General features: G+C 40.7%; 1 protein-coding gene across 3 annotated transcripts in view; it reads right to left on the reverse strand.

Annotated features, from left to right (window-relative positions):
* CTNND2 (catenin delta 2) overlaps positions 1-19,235 on the reverse strand; it is a 778,687-nt gene that overhangs the window by 109,168 nt on the left and 650,284 nt on the right. For all 3 annotated transcript variants that reach the window (XM_029218322.1, XM_029218323.1, XM_029218324.1), the window contains one exon: positions 10,496-10,669. In XM_029218322.1, the coding sequence (XP_029074155.1) occupies positions 10,496-10,669 (174 nt within the window). The remainder of the gene's footprint in view (positions 1-10,495; positions 10,670-19,235) is intronic.

The following is a 19,235-nucleotide window of genomic DNA, read 5'->3' on the forward strand; positions in this document are numbered from 1 at the left end:
AGGGGAGGGGGAGGAGGAGAAGAGGGGGGAGGAGGAGAAGAGGGGAGGGGGGAAGAAGAGAAAGGGGAGGGGGGAGGAGGAGAAGAGGGGAGGGGGGAGGAGGAGAAGAGGGGAGGGGGGAGGAGGAGAAGGGGGGAGGAGGAGAAGAGGGGAGGGGGAGGAGGAGGAAGCTCTGGTTCAGGAGAAAACAGCACAGAAACAGGACCCAAATTGTTCCTGGTGAGATGCTTTCCCAATGAGGACCTTCAGAAAGTTATGATCCCTCAAAATAATCTCAGCTAAGACACACCTAACACTTAGACCTGTACTAACTCATTTAGTCCTCATCTCAACCCTATGCAGTGGGCACTACTGTTATTCACATTAGACAGATGAGAAAAGGTCACACGTTGTAGATGCTCAGCCAGGTCTTGAACCCAGGGAGCAGTGCCCCAGAGTTGGTGTGATTGACCACCACTCTCATATGCTTCTCAGAAGCAGGATAAGTTAGACCATCTGCACTTACAGTTGATCTGATCCCTTACAAATTCACAAATTCACTTTGGTATAACAATTCATGTTATTATTTTAGTCTTCCAATAACCCATCTGGCACTCCTCTAAACTCCCGAGTTAAAGAGCCTTCTAGTACTGTCAATGGAGCTACTGGACGTTTCAATCTGTTCTTGAGAACTACCTGCCAGGGTTTAGCAAATCTGAGAAAAGAAGTCATGTATAATTGGAACGACAATGAGAAAGGCCTTGTGTCAGGAGAGGATGTCTTCTATTTGCATGTGATGGGACAACAATTTGAAATAATAAATGCTGTTTCTTCTCCTCCTTGCCCATGGCTCTTCCTGGAGAGAGGCTCCACCACGATTTGGTCCAATGAGGTGATGTCAGGATGGGACAGATAACAAAGCAGCAAACAGTGTTTAAGCGTAGAAAGCACAGATGCAGGTGAAAGATGGGATAGACTTGAAAGGGAATGAGAATAGACAGAAAATATTATGACCCCCTCCTCAGATCCCACACAGAGCTTCCTAGCAGGGGAGAGAAAGGATCCAGGTTGGGGAGGAAGCGAGAGATGTAAAAGTATCTTTGGGGGCTGCCACCTGAAGTGCCCCTGGACAGGTCCTCCTCAGTGTGTGAGAGGCTGGTGATAAAAGCCCTTGGGAGACAGAAGAGCAGAGAGTCGACAGAAGCTCTGCTGCCCTTCCTGGACCTCAGTGCTGGTTGCACAAGACTCAGGAAGTCCCGCCATGAGCCATCACAGAGCGGGGGCCGCACAGTAGGAATGGCAACAGGACTTGCTGGGCAGAAGAGGATTCCTGTGGCCCCAGTGTGGCACGGGGTAGCCCCTGAGTGTTTCTGTGGTCTTGAGTGGGTGGGCTGTGTAAGTTAGCCAGGAAAAAAGGCTAAGGATCCGGGGCTGCAGAAGGGTTAGCTGGCCAGGAGGTTGGGATGCATCAGAATGGCAGGCATGGACTGTGCCTGCATCTCAAGGAAGCTGAACAGTGAGGAAGGCAGGTGTGGGCCAGGAGAGCACCTTGGACCAGAGACGGTCCAATCTCCAATTGCCCTGTCCCAGCTGGGAAATCAATAGGACAAGGAGGCTTGTCCTGGGCAAGAGGCAGCATAGGAGAGAAATGATTCCAGATGGAAATGAATACCCAATTTCCACCCCCGCAGGGAAACGAATGCCTGTAAGAGCCCCAAGCTTAGCAGCAACCACAGGGGGGCAGGAGAAGATGAAGGAAGACAAGCATAAATGTGGCCAAGTGTTAAACCTTGAGGGACTGGGAAATAGCTGAATTTGATTGAGTTTGCAAGAAGTGTCTAGATTATGTGATTTTTTTTCCTTTTTTTCTTTTTGCATCAGGCAAAAGGAGGGCTCCAGGTGACTTTCAAAAGAGAGCATTTCTGGTTGTGGATCTGCACTCTTTTTCTGCTTCTCGCTAGTGGATGATGACCCTAAGGGTAGCCTTGGAAGATCACATCTTTACCACACCTTGAAGATGGCAGAACAGCTGTCAGCCTGGGTGAAATAATTCATGGAGGGGAGCTTCCCTCCTCACGCACCTTCCCTTACCTGTTACACCAGAGAAGATAGCTTCTACCTCCTATCTCATTTGAGACCTTGCATATTTGGGGGTCTCTTTGTTACAGCAGCTAGAATTTCTCTAACTAATGAGATGTGCTAGTGTGTTAAAATGAACTGTAATCATTGACTCCTAGCCCTAGGTTTTAACTAGGGATGTTGGAAGTGGGGTTCCTCATCCCTGACCTCTTCCTTGTAAAAATGACCCCTGGGACACCCTTGTGCCTTGTGTGTGTATATGTGTGTGCATATATATATATGTGCATGTGTGTGTATATATATGTATGTACACACCCTTGTGTATATACTCCTATTATAGCATCTATCATGTTTTTTTCTGGGCTTTTTGTTTACATGTTTATTATCGGTACCTGAGGGAAGTTACAAAGTCACATTCAGCTGTCTTCTAATTTCTGGCTCACAGCTGGAGAGTAAAAATGTTTAACTGGTGAAAGAAAATGTCAGGTTGATTTCTAGTACCACGTGTGTATTACTTAAGAACAGCATTCTCCACTGAAAGGCACTAGATAAAAAGGATCAAAGCCATGGCAATTAGCTAGGATCAGCAAGTTCCAGCCACTTCCACAAAAGTGTAATCAGGGTTTGAAGAGATCGTATATTTCTTTGGAGTCTCTCCTAAAGCCAGACTCATCCCTCAATTCTGCGTGTGGGAACAGAACTTTTGATGCAGGGCTTATGAATATTTGCTTGCCCTCAGTGCCAGAAGAACACAATACTGAGTGGCATGTCCTGGGCCACCACAGCTCTGATCATGCTGGGACAGTTAAAATGAAGTTTGCACATTAGAATCCCTCTGTGTCCCCACTGCTCAGGTAATTAACCATGCCGGCTTCCAGGGTAGCCCATGTCTTAAACTGGGCTCAGAAAGGATTTCTTTTATAGTTTTACAGCTGCTCTAGGAATCCTGGGAATTTCCTATAGAGACAGGTTGTACCTGCTAAATACCAAACCAAAATCAACTTTATACGTTATTAGGCCCAAGAGGTTTAAAGATGCTGGCTCACTGTCTTCTCACTAACATTATTGCTGGTGAAAAATCAGCTGTCATCCTTATTTTTGTATGGAACATGTCTTTTGTCCTCTGGCTGCTTTTTTTTTTTTTTTTTTTTGTGGTACGCGGGCCTCTCACTGCTGTGGCCTCTCCCGTTGCAGAGCACAGGCTCCGGACGCGCAGGCTCAGCGGCCATGGCTCACGGGCCCAGCTGCTCCACGGCATGTGGGATCCTCCCGGACTGGGGCATGAACCCATCTCCCCTGCATCGGCAGGCGGACTCTCAACCACTGCGCCACCAGGGAAGCCCCTCTGGCTGCTTTTAAGATTTTCTCTTTATTACTGATTTTGAGCCATTTGTTTATGAAGCACCTTGGTATAGTTTCATCATGTTTCTTGGGCTTGAGCTGCTTGGATATGTGAGTTTGTGGTTTTCATTAAATTTGAAAAATTTGGAACCATTTGGAAGATTTTCAACCAATATTTCTTCAAATATGTTTTTCTGTTTTCTTTCTCCTTTCTCTCTCCTCTCCTCTGGAAATTCTAATGGCACATATATTAGGCCACTTGAGGCTCACTGATGATCTGTAGGGTTTTTTTTAATCTCTCTGCATTTCGCCTTGTATAGTTTCCACTGCCATCTTTAAACTCATTAATCTTTCTTAAGCAATGTCTAACCTGCTGTTAATCCCATTCCATGTGTGTGTGTTTTTTTTTTTCATTTCAGACAGTTTATTTTCAACTCTAGACATTTTATTTGGGCCTTTTATATATTTTCCACGACTCTAATGAACTTTTTGAACACATGTAGTAGAGTTACAATAACTGCTTGCCTGCTATTTTTCACATCTTTGTTGGCTCTGAATTGGTTTTGAATGGTGGATTTTTCTCCTCATTACGAATCACATTTTCCTGTTTATTTGCTTGTAGTGTTATTTTCAATTGGATGCCAGACATTATTAATTTTAATGCAATGGGTGCTGGATATTTTTGTACTCCTATAGGTATTTTTAAACTTTATTCAAGGATGCAGTTAATTTACTTGGAAACTATTGATTCTTCTGGGTCTTACTTTTAAGATTTGATAGGAAAGACTAGAGCATATTTAGTCCAGGGCTAATTATACCTCAACACTGAGGCAAGACCTGAGAGTATTCTTCCCAGTGATCCATGAATTATGAGGTTTTCCTATCTGGCACTTGGAAATGCACATTATGCCCATTCCTGTGTAAGTGCCAAGTTTCATTCTGTCTAATCATTTCAGAAGGTTGTTTCTTCAGCCTTGGGTATTTCTCTCACATGCATGCACTGACAGATCTCTGCTGAATATTTGAGGGAGATCCGCTACATATTTCTAGGGTTCTTTCTATGTGTGGCTTTCTCCTCTTTGGTGCTCTGTCCTATAAGCTCTAGTCACCTTGGTCTCCCTAGATACTCAGTTCCATCTCCTTAGCTCAGAGAGTCTGCTGAGCTCCTCCTGGGTTCCTAATCTTTGTGCTGTGGTCTGGAAACTCTCTCAAGACAGTAAGCTGGGACAATCATAGGGCTCATCTTGTTTATTTCCTATTTCTCAGAGATCAGTTTCTTCATTGACTAATGCTTAGTGTTTTAACAACCATTGTTTCATATATTTCTCTGGCTTGTTGCTATTGTTGTTGTTATTATTACTACTTAAAGGAACTTGGTGCTCCATCTTGGCCTCTTGGGTGGAAGTGGAAATCCCTCAGCTGTAGCTGTTTCAACAGTTTCTGAATGTAATTCTGTAACTTAGCACTTTGCTATTGAATGACAATGATGAAAGTAGAGCCAAACTATCCAAAAATGGGCTTACTCTCTAGTCAGTTTGGATGCATGTGGCATTTCTAATACAGGTGCAGCCCTCGGCATCAGTACTACTTACTGGGGTCTTAGAAGAAACCACTAAATATTGTGGGATTAGAACCAATGACCTGTGGTGACCCTGGCTCCTCTCTATCTCCCCCTGAGGTTGGGCCCATCCTCATTCTGCCTCAGGCTGGGCATCAGGTCCAACTCAATGTGTTGTCTCTAGGAGCCTGCTGATTGGGCTGAGTCCTCAGATAACCTCTGTGTTTATTTTGGCCCCATTTCTAACCCAATAGGCATGATGCTTCATGTCCCATTTTCATCATGATCTTTCACCACCCTGTTTCTCTGCATTTAAACCTTATGCTTTACATCACACTGTTAACTATGACAAAGACCTTTGTCTTAGATGTTAAACCACGATTTTTACTTTTATTTCTTGTACTCCACTCATCTGCCCTGGTTCACTTTTAATGATACACTAATTGCTAAGCTAAACTAAATTCAAGGCCTTCAAAGCATTGCCCCTGTCCTTAGGAACAAGTCTCAAATTTCCCAGTTCTCTTATTTTTTATTCATATGTGCCATATGGCCAGAGATTCTGTTTCCTTCTCAGTAAATCTACATTGCTATCATGTTACTTCATTAAATATTAACAGATTAATATCCAAGTATCTCTTTATTCCATCTTACTTTAAACATAAACGGGCAACTAATAGACTCTCTGAGAATAGTCACATTTTAGGGAGAAAACTGACCATACAAAGATATCTAAAACGTTTGACTTAATAGCAAGTACACATATATTTCTACAGTTCTAATCCTGAGTTTTCAGAGAGTTCAGTTACAATAAAAATAACCCATAAATGGGAGTTGAAAGAGCATTCATTCACATTTTGGAACTCCTCAAACTACTATAGCCGGCTGTTTTAATATTCTGTGACAAACAAAATCGTTTTACTGTAAATGAGAAAAACATAACCGAAGTCCATGTTAGCTAATAAAATCACTTCACTTTGCTTCTGCCATTATGTTTTTCTGATGCTTGTAAACCAAGTAATGAGTGTTTTAAAGTTTAAAAAGTATTGGGGCCATTATGAAGATCTAGCTTGCTAGTCAATTTGTCACGGAAAAAGAGTGTGCATGATCGTCCCATAAAGAGAAGTTATTGTTTCAGATGATGAGGTCTATAAAAAGCTCTCTCCATGCAAAATTCTGGTGTTTTACCTTCACATTTCTGCTTTTGTTTGGGCCATAAACGTTAAGGACACTTAAAAAAAGGCCACTAAATTTCAACAGTTGCTATAAAAACACATTCTTAGAACCCTAGCTTTTAGATGGTAATGCTGTCTGCATGAAATTTGATGCTGTTTCTGTGTCTTCAGTCAATCTTTTAATTGCTCAGTTTTTGTTTTTTTTTTTTACTTAAATCAAGCTTTTTTAAAGTAAGGATTTCTTTGTTTGGTTTTGGTACAATTTATTCTCGATCTTTAAAAAACTAACTATTTATCAGTGTTTGGCTTAATGACAATCTTCTCAAATCATTCCTATAGATTATCTATCTTCCCTTCCCACATATTCCCTTGCCATTTAATATGGTACATTAATAAATTATACAAAAGATGATGATAACATGATTGACCTTTATGCATACTTGTGTATTTGTATTTTGATAAAAAAATTCTTATATAAGTATGTATATTTATAACTATGCACAAATATGTCCTAACGGCCCTTTGCCCTGCCTGAGGACTATTCCATTTGTCTAGAGTTATCAGGAAAGCCAGTGTTTCCTATAAGTAAGGTTGACATCCTGAGACTCAAAATTCTACCTTAACCATTGGGATAAAAGTCTTTTAAAATGCTTTCTGTCTTCTAAAGTTACTAAAGTAACTTTAGTAATAATTAGTAATAATAATCTAAAGTAATAATTAAACATTTTCTGATAACGGAGGGTCAGCATTATGACCATCCACAATTAGAATAAATGAAACAGCTGAAACCTTGAATGGCCTCTGACATGTTTTTCTTTCTTGCATCTTTGTATTTACTTCTTCTAACTCTTCTATCTTTTCACTTTGCTGTCAGGGTGTCTACTCTACCTTCTTAAGGCAGATCTGTGTGTCTGCTTACAAGAGTAACTCCTTGTATTTTTTAATTTGTTGCTTGAAATCTGATGAGGGCTGGGAAATCTGAGAGTCATAGTTGTTAAACTTTGTCTAAAGTACAGAACAGCTTTTGTGATGTTGATTTCAGCTGCTCCAGACCATTCTGCCTCTTTCTCAGTGGTCTCTATTAGTAGTAGAAAAATTTACCAAATCAGTGCATCTGGATATGTGGGGATAAATGTCCTACTGGGGCTAACTGTGCAAACTAATGTTCAGGGTTATGCACTAAAAACAGTCAGCAAGATGTTATTGTTAGAAAATACTGAGAATTTTTATCAGACTTCTTCCATAATTCTCATTATATAACCCAAAGTAGGAGAGAATTTTTGAATATCAAAATAGTATAAATCAGTATAAAATAAATTAGTATAAAATAGTATAAACTATAAATTTATTGTTTTATTACTCTAAACACCTAAAGACCCAGACATATCTCAGCAGCTTTCCCAGCTGACCTGGCTACCTTGAGATACAGAGCCTGTGTCTTTAATTACCAATTTAAACAGCAAGTCCAATACTGCAGCAGGAATTGTGGAACTGGGCAATGATATCAAAATCTGCATCCTGAAAAGCACTGATGAGTCTGGAAACTGGAATGAAAATAGTTCTCCCCAAACTCCTCCTTTCTATCAATTTTAGATTGTACTGACTACATGTTCCCATCTGAATCAAAGGACCAAATAAAGAATCATAAAGTGTGACCATTTGAAGATGGCTTGGCCACAATATGTGCTATTAACTGCTTAGTGACTGATAGATGTTTATAAATATAAAAGACTGTTATCCACAAGAAAGACATCTGGACATAGACACGAGTTCAGTTAAAAGCTTGTGTTTGAGCATTACTGCTCAGCCAAGCATAGGGCTGAGCAGTGGGGTACAAAGAAATAAATGGAATGGGTTTCTGCCCTTAGAAGCCTTATAGACCAGATTGTCTTCCAGAGGACATTCTTAGTAACTCAACAAGGACTCACATGAATAAATGAATGATTGGTGACACTGATCCTTGAGTGTGGTGTTGAGATGTGGTACAGTCTTGGTATGTAACATGTCTTTTTTCTCTGGCTGCTTTTAAGATTATCTCTTTACTACTGATTTTGAGCAACTTGATTATAATGTAACTTGGTATAACTTTTCATGTTTCTCTTAGAGTTTCTTGAGTTGCTTAGATGTGTGAGCTTGCAGTTTTCAGTAAATTTGGAAAGTTTTCAACATTACTTCTTCAAATAGTTTTTTCTGTTCTCTTCCTCCTTTCCCTCTTGTTTTGTTTGGTTCTCCATTTACACATCAGGCCACTTGAAGCTCACTGATGAACTGTCAATTTTTTTTTTCTTTTTCCTCTGTGTTTCATTTTGTATAGTTTCCAGTTGCTATCTTTCAGTTCACTAATCTTTTCTTCTGCAATGTCTAATCTGCTGTTGATTCCATTCCATGTATTTTTCATTCCAGATGTTGTTTTCAACTCCAGAAGTTTTATTTGTATCTTTATAAATTTTCCATGTTTCCAGTTAACTTTTTCAGCACATGGAACATAGAGTTTAACTTTTAAAGCAAAGGTGGAAGCCTTACATTCAAAATCCTCTAGAGCTCAAAGACATTTCTCCATTTTTAACTTGTTCTTATAAAAACCTAAGTGTTTCTCAAGTAAAGCAATAATTCATTAAAAAAAAAAATCAAGAGATGGCAAACCTGATTTGCCACTATCTAGATGGCTTTGCATTTCAGGTCAGACTCAGGCCTGGAACCCAGAGCTTCTCTTCCCATCCCCTTCTAGTCCATCTTCCAAAGCCAGGGAGCTGGGTGGGGACTTGCAGCAACTTAGTGCTCTTGGGTATATACAGTGACAAACCCTTAGCTTATGACATCCTGCATCTTTGCATCTAGTGTTGCGACTGATCTGCATGATGTGTGGTGAAGCCGCCATGATCTCCTCTGCTTAAAGACGATGCATCTGAGAAACACTGAGGTGCTTTAATTTTCCCAGGACCACAAAGCTTAGAAAAGTTAGAGCCTAGGTTTGAATTGTGATCTGAGTTGAAGCCTCCTAACTTTAGAGGGAAGTTAATGCTAAGGGCAAGTTCAAGGAAGTGACTTCCATTACTATCTCTTTCCTACTTATGTAAGGCTATACTCTGCCATTCTTCTTGGTGAGACTCTACATTTGAAGCTTTTCTCTTGTTGAAAGCAAGAGACAAGTTCACCTCAAGTCCATCCCAAACTGAATTCTTAAGGTACAGCATTAGTGATGCCTTATGGGCAGGGAGGGAAAGGGATAATTATGTTCATTCCTAAGACTCTCAAGCGAAGAGGTGAGCCTGCCACGCATGAGTAAGTAGCCAGCTCCTGGGAAGTATCATCAGGGGCTGGGTCCCAAGAGCTGGGAGGTCACATCCAAGAAAGAAAATGCTGCAGCTGACACTGTAGCCATGGAAAGGAAGATGGCAGAGAGAGAAGTGACGAGAGTCGGGTATTGGAAGGTATAATAAGCAGGGAATGTATTATTACACGATACTGAAGCCAATACCTGTGGTACCCATGGTACTGAGCTTCTGAGAGTTATCTGTAGCTATGTGTCTATATTAATATTGCTTTGAAGAAAATGAATGGTAAAGAAAAGATTGATTTATGGATATCCCACCCCCCAGGCATTGATATTAAATGAATGAGGAATTGAAGGTGGAGGTCTTGATATTTTCCCTACATGCCCTCAGTTCTTCTAAGAGGTTACACTCTTTTGTGCGATAAGGCAAGTTAGCCCATGTAACTATTAGTGACCAAACTCAGGAATTCTTTGCTATTGTGAATCCGTTTCTACCCACAAAGAAGGTCATGAAAAATTTTTGGTGAGAACTGACCTGGAACAGTGTGTATTTGTAAAGACCCAGAGAAAAAGACCCTCCCAATCTCTTTCCCAATCATACAGTTGCTTTACTGTAAACTTTTGCCAAAGATAACTGTTTTCCTCTGTAATCCCGTAATTTAAAAATGCAAGAGATTCTTTTCCTTTGGGGACAGGACCAGCTACAACATTTCAGGATTCACAGCAGTTTTCGTATGACATGCTTGGGTATCAGCTCCCTTAACTGTCAATGACAGTGCTTTGAAAAGTCTCAACATGTCAGTCGCCCCTCAGCTACACAAATATAACGGAAAGCATTCATAGCATCTTCAATGACTATACTTACATCTATTCCTCTGTATTTTGTAGCGATCTTCAACGACCCCTGAGCCCTTAAGAAGAATTTTTAAAAGAAATACATTTCTAAGTCCAACAGTTCAATGGAACTGGTCTTTCTCTAACATCCTTAGAAACTTTATTAGAATTGCACTTCTCAAAATTGGACTTCTCGTATTTCCTAAGGACCTTCTCATCATTCCAGATTTCTTTCTTATTGTAACAAACTCATCATACCTTCCAGCTCCCTGCAGCCAAGTTCTGCAGGGCGCCTGCCGCCCCTTCCAGCGTGTCTGCATTTGAGCACTCAGAGAGCAGTGTGAGGTAGGGTTTGACTATGGATGGGTGCCACAGCATCTGGATCCCTTTTGGTGGTTCTGCACAGTCTGGAAGAGGTCCTACTCCATCCCACTGGTGGAAGAGAAATGAGAGAGTAAACATCTTCAACATCTTTACACTTCCCAGTATTGCCTTCGGCAAACATCAAAGACAAAAACAAAAGCAGGGTGTCATGACATCTGGTGAGCATCTACTGTAGGTAGGATACTACATCAGCAGTCCAAGGACCACCAAAAATGGGAGAGCCATTCCTACCCACCGAGAGCTTATGATGGAGGGTGGAGGGGGTCGGAGCATGTACATAAGCGAATGTAACTGGCAGTAGAATGGCTAAGCCCTCTGAGAAAAATTCTAGCACACTGCTACAGGAAGGAAGGAGAAGAGATGGGTTAATTTTAATCGGTCAGGGTGGAAGAAAGCTAAACATCAAGGCACCTTACAGTAAGCATACTATAGGCATAGCATAGTAGTTAGTAACTACCAAATGCCTTCACTTCTTATACACAAGTGTTAACTGTGATAAATTTCTATATCACTTGTAAAATACATATTCTGTCATTGCATCTATGGGCGTCAAACAAATGACAGAATGGACAAAGGAGAGAAAATTGTTATGGTTTATTACATACATTGACGTGAGCTATAAGCAAATTTTGATCTTATAGAAATTCTGATGTTTGCTTTGAATTGAATCTAATAAATAACAGAATATGTAATTAAAAATTAATTACATATACATTTTAAATTATGGATTATATGCACAAAGGCATATCGGTAGAGTCTTAAAAATGATAGCTATGAAGATCATGTAGCAATTTGGACAAATGTTTATGATAAAAGTTAAATAAACAAAGCAGGATGCAAAGTAGTAGGGGGTTTGTGTTTGATTCCAAATAAAATGCATAGTAAAAAAATGTAATGATAATAAAAATTTATTAATAAAGTGTCTTTCATTTTTTTCTACCTTTCTAATTTTCTGTTTTATTATCCTTATAATTTAGAAATATTAAAAGTTCCAATAATGATTCTGATCTTTGATCACACATAGACTTTTTCTTTCATTAAAAATAAAGGCAATGAGTATAATGAGGGTAGAAATAAAGTAATAAGTGTAGAAAAAATACTCCCATATTCATTTTTGAGAAAAATCATAGTAAAACAAAAGAATTACTTTATAGTATCAGAGTGGGAATATTAAGTTATTTAACTGCTTATTGGTGTTTATTAATGATTGCTTAAAACATAATCTAAAAGACATATATATCAATACTAAGCTTTCTCACAGATATTTTATGTACATACATATATGTGCACCTGTGTCCATATATATGTATGTATACCTATGAAAACAAAATTGTATTTCAGAATCTGTGTAAGTTCCCTACTTCTGAAAATTTACCTGGAAGAAAATATAGCTTACGTCCTATCCTCGCAACAAAAATAGAAGTGTTGATAGAAATAATGAAAAGTTGTTTAACAGTCACAATTTCAAGAATTCTATCACTTATTTTCCAAAAGAAAAATTAAAAATTCATGCCTTCTTTTTCTCAATTATGATACAGCTTAACTCAGTTCAAGGCTAAAGGTCAGAGATGAATGACATCCCATCGACGGGTGACAGCCATCCCATTAAAGGTCATTTTCATTCAGAGTGTCACTCTATCTCAGCTTTATAACAAGGACACTCAATGTGGGGATCTTCCTGTTCTTTCAACCAAAGCCACTTCTAAACCCTTCAAAGCGGACTTTGCACCTGTACACAGCCTATCAATAAAACCAGTCCATCTCTTTTAAATACATAACAAAACAAAATTGAAAGTGAACCAGACTTGTCACATTGCTCCTGCTTCATTATTTGAGACTGGCTCACTGCACCAGATAGAAAGAGAGCACTAGGCTAAGAGAACAGCCCTTTTGTAGATTTGGTGACTTTGATGATGAAACAGGAGTGATATTGTCTTCTCAAAGGAAACCAGCTGGGGGTATTGAATCTCTCGGCTAGCTAGTGCAACAGGAAATGCAAAATTATTTCATTTTTTTCATTTTGTTATCTCCTTAATACTTTTAAGCTATCATTTTCATATAAAGATTTAGATTTCATATAAAGATTTAGAGCTCAACATGGATGGAATTTCCCTCTCATGTAAGAGCCAACATAACAGCGTGAGGTATAGAGAAGTTTTATTTGCACTCTCATTACAACATGTGACAGACAAACGGTAAAAAGAGCAAAAAAAAAAAAAAGCTGTGTTATCATTTGCTGGGGTTCATCTGGTTCTTTTCTTCTAACTTCTGTGCAAATAAAACAGGATAAATGGCTAAATCATTAGATAATTTTCTTCCGTTCTGACATGTGATCTATGTAGCTCTTAAATACCTTTTATTACAATCCTTTCTTAGTGGCTACAGAGAGAATCTGAAGGAAATAAAAGGAAAACTGATGTGAATATGGATAGCCTTTGACGGCAACAAAAGAAGTTCAAAGGGGATTCTCTGCTATTTCACAACGCCGATGGCACCCTGGCACATTGACACAGAAGATAAAGAACTATTTCAAAGCCAGTCAGTGTATCCTGCCTTCATCTGGGTACTTTATTCAAAGTTTTATTGAGTTAATAGGGAAAGAAGTATCTATCAACTGTCCATTAAAAAATAGATTTTCATCACCTATAAAAGACCGGAAGTCTTCTTTAAAAGTTGTGCTAGCACACCTGAGGTCATGTCGCCTAGCCAATCAATACCAACAGGACTACAGGGCAATGGTGACATCAGGATCAGCCTGAAGTTGTGAAACAGTTCTGCACGCGAGAACGTTTAATGCCAACCTTCTTCTAGAATGAGGATCCACGAGAAGTCAAGGGATATGCAACTCTTTTACCAAAAAAATGGAAACACATCATTTATGAATTTAAATACAAGATGAACTTATCCTAAAATTTCTTCAAAACTGCCACATGGCTTGAAGACAAGCAGTGGCTAAATCTTTAACACAGTCACAACACTCATCACACAGCTATTTAGTCCGAAGAACACAGAACTTAAATTTATAAATAAGCCTTATGCAAACTATATTTGTTTTTGACTGTACCTTAAGGGCATATTACCAAAAATTTTCTAAGAACTTGAAATATGAAAATAATATATAAAGAAACAAAATGTTTTCAGGTCAGGAGGGAGAACTTTCTATGTAATAGAGACAAGGCACAACCAACAAAGTATTTCCAGGAAACCAACAGGGGCAATGCTAGCAGAGTATTTTTTGATTATATTGGCTGCATTATTGCCAAGTTGGGACATATAAACACACACACACACACACACACACACACACACACACACACAGAAGTGTGTGTGTGTGTTTATATGTCTTCATTTATCAGGTTTAAGTTTAAAAATCAAACAGAAATTAGACAAAGGGAAAGCAAAAGAAAAAGGAGAAAGGCATTTGTGGTTTTAAAAAGTTTTCTTCCAGCACAGGGGAAATGTTGAGTGAAAATATCCCTTCTTCCTCACAGTTTTACTCCTTAGGCTTGAGAGTTAAATAAACGTTCCTTAATTTTAAGCACATTTAAAATTTTATCTGTTATATTTTAACGAATGAAACTTGCATAAGTTCTAACTGTTCTTTTTTTTTTTTTTTTGCAGTACGCGGGCCTCTCACTGCTGTGGCCTCTCCCGTTGCAGAGCACAGGCTCCAGACGCGCAGGCTCAGCGGCCATGGCTCACGGGCCCAGCCGCTCCGCGGCATGTGGGATCCTCGCGGACCGGGGCACGAACCCGCGTCCCCTGCATCGGCAGGCGGACTCTCAACCACTGCGCCACCAGGGAGGCCCCTGTTCTTGATTCTTAAAGTTAGTACTTAAATGTTCAAATTATACTTTATGCAGGTCATTCATGTTATTAAATAGGAAAAAACCCTGATAATCTCTAGCATTAAAGCTCCTCTTATTCATTGTCTTATTTATAGGAATTGAGAATTTACAAATATACTTCAAGTTTAAGAAGTTAAGGATTGAGTGGGTTATGCCAGAGTATTTTAGATTGTTTCAACAGATAATACTTTGGATTGGGACCTCCCTGGTGGTGCAGTGGTTAAGAATCCACCTGCCAATGCAGGAGACACAGGTTCAAGCCCTGGTCCGGGAAGATCCCACATGCCCCGGAGCAACTAAGCCCCTGCACCCCACTACTGAGGCTGCGCTCTAGAGCCCGCGAGCCACAACCACTGAAGCCCGCACGCCTAGAGCCCATGCTCCGCAACAAGAGAAGCCACCACAATTAGAAGCCCACGCACCGCAATGAAGAGTAGTCCCTGCTTGCCACAACTAGAGAGAGCCCACGCGCAGCAACGAAGATCCAACACATCCAAAAATAAATAAAAAAACAATGTTGGGTGGCCCACCCAAATTCATATGTTAAAGCCTAACCCTTAATGTGATGGTATTTAAAGGTGAGGCCTTTGGGAGGTAATTGGGTTTAGATGAGGTCTTGAGGGTGGGGCCCCTATGACGGGATTAGTATCCTGATAAAGAGATGAAGGGACCAGAGCTTTCTCTTTCTGCCATGTAAGGACACAGCAAGAAGATGGCCATCTGTGAATCAGGAAAGAGGCTCTCAATAGACACCGAATCTGCTGGCCCCTTGGACCTCCAGCCTCCAGAACCGTGAGAAAGAAATGTCTGTTTGTGTAAGCCACCTGGTCTAGGGCATTTTGTTACAGCAGCCCGAGCTGAGCAGGACGGTAGTGACAGTAAGCACTAAGAAAGTTTGGTGTCAGTGTTACGAGGACCCTCCAGCTACACCCTGGCCGTCCTGCCCTGGAAGCTCTTTTGGGGCCAGGCTGGCAGCAAAGAAGGAGTGTGTAAGACAGGATTATGCTGACAGTAGATCACAGAACAAACCAACAGACTGACTTGTCATCCCAAGTAGCACCACATTCACTAACATATTATCAGCACTTTTGTTTTTCAGTTATATATTTTTTTTCAGTTATATATGTGTATATTTATCAGACTATTTTCCATTATAGGTTATTACAAGATACTGAACATGGTTCCCTGTGTTATATAGTAAATCCTTACTGCTTATCTATTTTACGTGTAGTATTGATAGCTGGAATCTGTCAATCCCATACTCCTAATTTATCCCTCTCCTCCTTCCCCCTTTGGTAACCATAAGTTTGTTTTCTATGTCTGTGAGTCTATTTCTGTTTTGTAAATAAGTTCATTTGTATCATTTTTTAAGATTCCACGTACAAGCGATATCATATGATACGGGTCTTTCTCTGACTTACTTCACTCAGTATGACAAACTCTAGGTCCATCCATGTTGCTGCAAATGGCATCATTTCCTTCCTTTTTATGTATCAGTACTTTGCTTGACTGGCTTTAAATGTATGACTGTACAACTAATATCAATAAAACAAATAAGTGAACAGTTTATATCATTCACTATCCAAAATTGTTAGAATTGAAAATATGTATTCTCTCTCCGAGAAGGTAGTGCTCAAACATTTTTAAAAAGGAGGCGAATAAGACGCCCCCATGTTAGAAGCCAAGGGTCTGCTGAAATCTGGACACAGTGTTTTTTGATGTAGTCACGGTCAGGGAAGGAGATACACACTGGCCACTGACTGTAAGGAATGCCTGCTTAGGAAGAAAATCACACAGCTGTGGGAATGGGCTCAATGTGTGGGTTTTTTTTTTAAAAAAGCCTTTCTTTAGACTGGCTTTTAATACTTTTACTTCTCCTTACGGCTTAAATTCTATTTTGAAGATTTCTCTCTTAGCTGGTTTGAGGATGGAATCATGGAAGCCATTTGCTCCTCATACGAAAAGAGAGGTCTGACTTAGGGATAAAAATCAGAAAGTTCAGGGACCTCCCTGGAGGTCCAGTGGACTGTGCGATCTCAGGGCAGGGGGTGTGGGTTCGATCTCTGGTCGGGGAACTAAGATCCCACGTGCTGCATGGTACCGTCAAAAAAAAAAAAAAATCAGAAAGTTCAAAAACCAGAAAGTAAAGATGTCTGTACACTTTACAAAGAGACTGTGTAAATGGATTCTTTAGGGGACGGTGGCTCACGAGATTAATTATTACATTCATAAAAGCCCCTACTGAATGAGAAGAATTAACGAGGGAATTTCAGCTCCTCCCTCTGAAGGAGCTTACAACTGCCCCAGTTTCTACTTCCAAGGCACCGGGTTGGGTACCACGGAGATGCTAACAAGACGTTCTCGCCTACATGGAAGAAGGATTTACATTCTGGGAGGAGCGCTGCTAAAATACACAGCTCCTTCTGTCGCATATGTCACAGCCATTCCAGTCTATGTAAAGAAAAGAGCTTTCGCTGCCGTATCTTTGGAACACGAATAGAAAAGGCCTCTTCACCAGCGAAATGCATCTCTAGTGCCTAAATTTCTCTACCAGCGACAGAGAATGACAGTCAGCATGTGTGCAGGCTCACTTTTCTTTTAAAGGGATTTCAGTGACATAAATGGGCCAGAGGTACTGCAAGGGAAAGGGAGTGGATGTGCAGTGACAGGAAAACAGTCTGATTTTAAAATCCCACTCTTGCCTCCCAGCTGAAGTTACACATCACAGAATGTAGGAAGAGAAAATGGCTCTAAAATGGGAAACTGTCAGGGAATGTTCCTTCATGCAGGGTTTGGGTAAATTAGGCTGCAGCCAGTGCTAAATACTTTGAAGAGCCACAACCTAAACACAGTCCATCCACTGTTGGCCACTGTTGCTTGATTTGGTTTGAACAGCAGTTACTAATTGATTTTTGCCCTGACCGTGTTTCATCATCACTTTCAGCTAATGCGGGGAGGGAAGGAGGAAAAGGAGGAGGGCAAGGGAATGGAAGTAATGGTTATTAAGAAAAAAAAACTCCAAGCAACTGTCAAAAGCCAAAAGAGAAATGATTTTTGTGTTGACGCTTGGGAATTTGGAAGGCAAGGGTAGCTCGGGCGTCTGACTTCCCCTGGGAGCTGTTCAGAAGCTGTCGACTACAGGGAGGCTGAACCTACGGAAAGAGAGGACAGAGGTGACGGCCAATGACTCGTATTCATGTGGTACATGCGTCTCCAGGCTCTCCTTGTAAAAGATACGGGGAATTTTGCATTTGAGAGCTTAGAAACCTGTCTTAAAGGTGAGATCGGCTATGGTGTTTCCCAAACAAGCCTTCAGAACAAAAGACATTCAGGGACAGACTTGCTGACTCACCTCCGTGCCTGTGTGGGCGCACACCCCTCAGGAGAAGGCAGAAGGGAGGCGGGTGATGCTGCGAGCTCCAGACATTGGCACAAGGCGGCCACTGTGTTGTGACCACAGAGGAGTGTTATCAAGTCTGGTCTACATCACCGGGCTCGCTCGCCACTTCCCCAAGTCATCCTGATGGAACCAACTGGAACACTAGTAATGCTCACCTAGAATTCTCTCTGCTCCTAACTTCTCATCCACATCTAGGGAAACCTGGGCTATGACTCACCCCACTACCTGCTTTTTCAAGGGACTCTGTCCCTGACTCGCCAACTTCCTTGAGGTAGTCCTGTAGTCTTGTTTGTTTACATCTTTGGTGATACATCCCTCAAAGACAGTCTAATACAGTGGTTTTCAACTGGAGTGATTTTAACACCCAAGGGGATAGCTGGCAATGTCTGGAGACAGTTTGGTTGTCACAGCTAGGGAAAGCGGTGCTATTGATTGGCGTCTACTGGGTAGAAGCCAGTGATGCTGATAAACATCCCACAATGCCCAGGATAGACCTACAACAGGGAATTACCCGGCTCCAAATGTCAACAGTGCCAAGGTTGAGAAACCCAGGTCTAGTCTGTAAGACACAGACTATTGACTGATGGCGTGGAGTACCGAATGGTAAAATGTAAACACAAACTAAATGAGACACCCAAAATTGAGCGTTAAGTCTGTAAATCCACTGAAAGTGGAAAAGCAGCATTTCTAGGTGATGGGATAAATTTTATATGATAGGCGCAGAAGAAGGAGAAGCATCTCACTCATTCACAGGGAGTGGCAAAGGACAGTCACCGCACAAAACCGTGCAGCCGTGATCTTTGTGGGCGCATGCGATTTATTGCTTTGAGGACATGAAATAGCATGTCTTGAGTCACCAAACTCCTGGCATACGGTGAGGTGACAGCAGAGCGAGACTACACTGCTACCAGCCGTGAGGGATGAGCGGCAGCTGAAATCAGCAGATGGTCAGAAAGGAAATGGTATTAAGCCACAAACGAGAAAGTATGGTTACTAATAAGGAAACTGAAACTGCCTGGAAGAAAGAAAAACCACCTGTGATATTAGGAAACGAGGACTTAAAAGCATCAAGCATGTCACAAAGGGGCAGATCCATCAGGTGATAATAAAGCAAATCAAAATGTACTCACACTGTGTGTCACTGGCATCCAGAGTGATTAAGACAAATTTTAGCTATGTCGCCAGAGCCTGAAAAGCATTCTCTGTAAAAGTAAAACTAGATGTTTTACTTTTAAGAATTTATCCCTGAGAAGTGATTAAGGATATAGGCGAGACTTAACTACACGGATGTTGATTGCAGTTTATGTTAGTTAAAATTTGGGAGCAACCTAATTTTCTGATCATCGGGGACTGGTTCATACAACAT

This window comes from Monodon monoceros, unplaced genomic scaffold, assembly GCF_005190385.1.
Source record: "Monodon monoceros isolate NGI ecotype Baffin Bay Population unplaced genomic scaffold, NGI_Narwhal_1 Super_Scaffold_12, whole genome shotgun sequence".
Classification (NCBI taxonomy): Eukaryota; Metazoa; Chordata; class Mammalia; order Artiodactyla; family Monodontidae; genus Monodon; species Monodon monoceros.